The sequence below is a fragment of the Physella acuta genome, unplaced genomic scaffold (assembly GCF_028476545.2).
Source record: "Physella acuta isolate Inbredline_101_S28 unplaced genomic scaffold, ASM2847654v3 ptg002078l, whole genome shotgun sequence".
In the NCBI taxonomy this organism is placed as follows: domain Eukaryota; kingdom Metazoa; phylum Mollusca; class Gastropoda; family Physidae; genus Physella; species Physella acuta.
This window is the reverse complement of record NW_026733580.1, coordinates 2,501-7,007: the sequence shown is the minus strand read 5'-3', so window position 1 is coordinate 7,007 and position 4,507 is coordinate 2,501. Positions and strand designations below refer to the sequence as shown.

Sequence of the window (4,507 nt, the reverse complement as noted above, 5' to 3'; positions counted from 1 at the left end):
TCAAAAATGTGAATGGGTCTTCAGCATCATAACGTTAAACTATTGTTTTTTATTGCATCATCAACACAAACATAACGTTTACGTTTCATTGCTGGCAGGTACGTCAATATGATCACACCTCTTATATACTATGTGATCATCTATTGTGTGAACTCTTGCTCGACATGTCCTAATTTCACATTTCCAAATCTCTTGGCCTGCTTATGGCAAACATAAATTCACCAGAAACTAATGTCCTAAAACCTTTCTGCGAGGTAACAAAAGAGGCCATAACTGAGTAATCACCACTAATACTGCTTTGTTTGATGCACATTACAACAAACTTAGCTCCGCGATGACCGCTGTTTGTTTAAATAAGCATTTGTTACCTGATCACTAAGGTGTGACCAACTATTGACTGTTGACGCTACTTGTATTGTCCATGGAGAGCGAATGTCTTTCCCTAAGGCATGTCTCTGCCATCAAAACAGGCGGCCACCTTGATACGAAGGTGTGTCTTTATTGTTATTTCATTCCTTTTATCTAGTTTCGTCCACCTGACGTGGTAGGATTGTCTCATGTTTGGCAAGCCCACCTACGTTGTCTATCAAAAACAATCTTTAATCTTCGTATACTATATTACTAATACTAACTTTAAAATGATTAGTGCAATATGAAAAATGTATACGGCAAACATTTCTTACGATTATTATATAGGCCTATAAACTTATTTAAAACATAATAAACAAAACCATATGACAATCAATGAAAAAAAATTCAGATCAACTAAAATCATCAACTACACTATTAAAATTTAGGTGTGAGATATTTTGTCTGAGATATTTTGTCTGAGATCAATTGTCCGTGGTACCATTTGTCCTGATATATTTTGTCCTGGTATATTTTGTCCGTGAGATCATTTGTTCTTGAGATCATTTGTCCTGAGATCATTTGTCCTGAGATCATTTGTCCGTGAGATATTTTGTCTGAGATATTTTGTCTGAGATCATTTGTCCTGAGATCATTTGTCCTGTCACCTATATATATATATGTATATATATATATATATATATATATATATATATATATATATATATATATATATATATATATATATATTGTGGCTATTCTATTTGACAGAACAGCTTTCTCCGATGTTTAATGGATTGCATTGGTACTATTTAAAATACGATATGTACGATAGTACAACTGAGTTCCTTATAACAACAACACAAGCTAACACAACGGTTTACCTGCCATCGCTGAAAATGACTTTTCATGAGGTGTTCAAGCAGTCTCAAATAAGAGTGCGTAAAATACGTGTTTTCGTCGCATTATATAACAAAACCATTCATATTACATGAAAAGAAATTGAAATGTCTAGAAAAATTAGTTTGTTTACCTATTTTATCGTCCTAATTTCTATATAAGTAGTAGCCGAGCTACAAATTGGATGAAATATTTAATGAGGTTTGATCAACGCGTTTCTAATCGTGTATATATAGACGTGAGGGCTATTAATTAGAACAAACAGCTCTAAAATGTAAACATTGCGGAACAATATTTATATGATCTTAACTGGGGTATGTCAGCACTACAACCCAGACGTCAAAGGGTGTGTTATAAGAAAACCCCGAGTATACGGTTATCTTACTTAGAAATGGTGAGGTAGGTATATCACACATCGGAGACCGTCAGCGCGTCAACCCAGGCTTCAAATGGCGTGTTATAAGAAAACCCGGAGTGTACGGTCATCTTACTTAGAAATAGTGAGGTAGATCACACATCGGAGACCGCCAGCGCGTCAGGGGCTTCGTGGTCGCTATTGGGAGCCACCGGTTACATTTCTACAAGGGCATCGATTTAGTCATTCAATTTTGTATTTCAGCGAATCCTAGTGTATGGCGCACTTTGAAGCGAATGTAGGTGCTATAGTGATCACAGGGGGCATAGGACGGTCTGGGTCGTTTGAAAGAAAACTAATGCGCCGGCGGACGCTCTTTGTGCAGTTTAATAAATTATTCAATTAGTATTCCAACCACCGGTGTGAGACGCCTAATGAACGAGCCCCAGGTGGAACGACAGCCGCCGGGTAACTCAGGGCACCTTACCGTATATCCTTCAATGGGCACCGCTGAAGGCCGTCAGAAGTGTAGCGACCTATTTTGGCATCCAGGGCGAATTATCCATTTTTCGCCCCTCTCCCTTCTTTATATATAGTGATCCAAGTTGCCGAAATAGCGCGCCCCACCCCCCCCCCCCCCTTCCACGCTTTTTAACAGTTACTACTATCCTGTACATTTTTTTGTTTGTGTGTCACACAATTGATAAAGAAAACAGTTAAATAAGTCTGTAAAGCTTTGTAACAGTCTTTTTTTTTAAACTTTGACAGTGTATAATTCAGTAATGCATCTCGGAATGAGCTTTATAACTTTTTTTCTATCCCGTTTGAAGCCCGTTTAAAGTTGGCGCCCCGGGAGCCCGCCCCATCCACCCTAACGTAGCTACGCCTCTGGGTGCCGCCCGTGGTGCAATTCGAATGATAATTAAAGTATTAACCCTAACCTATTGTGATGGACGCCCGATCAACGGACCCCGACTGCTAAAATAGCCTCTGTTGTAATTGGAGCGTTCAAAATTATAAATCTATAGGGGCGTTGGTGAACGTCTTTGGTTTGATTACTTCATCGCCTATAGTACCTCACCAAAAGACTTATGAAGGCAGCTTTTTAAAACAAATGTAGGCGTCGTAGTTACCTTTGGGGAGCCCGTGTCATAAAAAACGCGAAGAATGACCAATAATTCAAGTAGTACCCACTGTCACCTTTTTTGGAAACCCAGTGAACGGAATCTAAATGGTAAAGTAGTCGCGGGGGGGAGGGGAGAGGGCTGGTGGGGTAGGACTTGGGGCTCCTGACCGTAAAGTACTATACTTGCTTGCAAAACCTGCTAAGTACACTTTTTGAAGAAAATAAGTTACTCCTAAAACCTTATCAATTAAGTGGCAATTAAAGTAGCATACTAACTTTTGTTCACAAAGGTATACATTAAAATAAATTATATAACAGTAAAATATCAAAAGTCCTAAGAATAGTTAACCAAAACAGAACTTAAAAAGTCAATTTCTTCGAAATCAACCAAAAGTGACTTAGCAGGTTTTGAAAGTGGACTCCTAATATATTTCCCTAAATCATTTCATTTTATTACATAATAGGCCTATTGCATAAATAAAGCTTGTATTATAACCGTTAACCTCTGGTTATTATTTTTATATTTCTAGTTGAACGATTCGTATAGAAATTTTGGTAAACTAATCAGCAAAAAACCAGCCTATGTGGTCAGTGTGACCGGGCCCAGTCAAACGCTGACCTCGATAATGCCAATCCGAGCATGGACTAATGTCTACTTCATAATGTAAGATTTTATTTATAATGTTATAAAACTAATGTCTACTTCATAATGTAAGATTTTATTTATAATGTTATAAAACTAATGTCTCCTTCATAATGTAAGATTTTATTTATAATGTTATAAAACTAATGTCTACTTCATAATATAAGATTTTATTTATAATGTTATAAAACTAATGTCTACTTCATAATGTAAGATTTTATTTATGTTATAAAACTAATGTCTACTTCATAATGTAAGATTTTATTTATAATGTTATAAAACTAATGTCTACTTCATAATGTAAGATTTTATTTATAATGTTATAAAACTAATGTCTACTTCATAATGTAAGATTTTATTTATAATGTTATAAAACTAATGTCTACTTCATAATGTAAAATTTTATTTATAATGTTATAAAACTAATGTCTACTTTATAGTGTACGATTTTATTTATAATGTTATAATACTAATGTCTACTTCATAATGTAAGATTTTATTTATAATGTTACAAAACTAATGTCTACTTCATAATGTAAGATTTTATTTATAATGTTATAAAACTAATGTCTACTTTATAGTGTAAGATTGTATTTATTTAGTTTTAAAACTAATGTCCACTTCATAGAACAAAGATATTTTTATAATGTTTTAAAACTAATTTATACTTCATAGTGTGCGATTTTATTTATAATGTTTTAAGATATAATCAAAATAAGACAACAGAGGCGTTTTCATCACATCTGTTATCAATTCATATTTCTATACATCTTGTTATTTGATTTCTGTACCTTTCTCTATTTTATTTTATTATTATTTTTTTTGTTACACACAATGATATCGCATGCATCCAATAATGTTCTACAATAGCACAATTTAATTACCAGAATTAAATGTCGATTTTTCGTTATGATTCAGTATATCAACAATCTGACTGTAGTTTATGCCATATGACCAGTTACAATCTCTTAGAAAACATAAGCTGACTTAAATTCTTTGTGTCTTAATAATCATTTTGTTTTAAACTTTTACAGCACACCAAATATCCATGATGTAGTATTTGAATATCGTATAATTATTCATTCGAAATACTTAGAATTTATTCGTATTGACGGGAAGACAGTCACGTATGTTG

The 4,507-nt window shown here is 34.1% G+C and overlaps 1 protein-coding gene across 1 annotated transcript in view; it reads left to right on the top strand.

Moving 5' to 3' along the window:
• Nucleotides 1-1,123: 1,123 nt before the first annotated feature.
• The window catches only part of LOC131932045 (uncharacterized), a gene marked incomplete at its 3' end in the record, with an annotated part of 4,135 nt that continues 751 nt past the window's right edge, over nucleotides 1,124-4,507 (top strand). Inside the window, exons 1-3 of the mRNA XM_059288910.1 lie at nucleotides 1,124-1,286; nucleotides 3,260-3,393; nucleotides 4,407-4,499. Of these exons, the coding sequence (XP_059144893.1) occupies nucleotides 1,134-1,286; nucleotides 3,260-3,393; nucleotides 4,407-4,499 (380 nt within the window). The remainder of the gene's footprint in view (nucleotides 1,287-3,259; nucleotides 3,394-4,406; nucleotides 4,500-4,507) is intronic.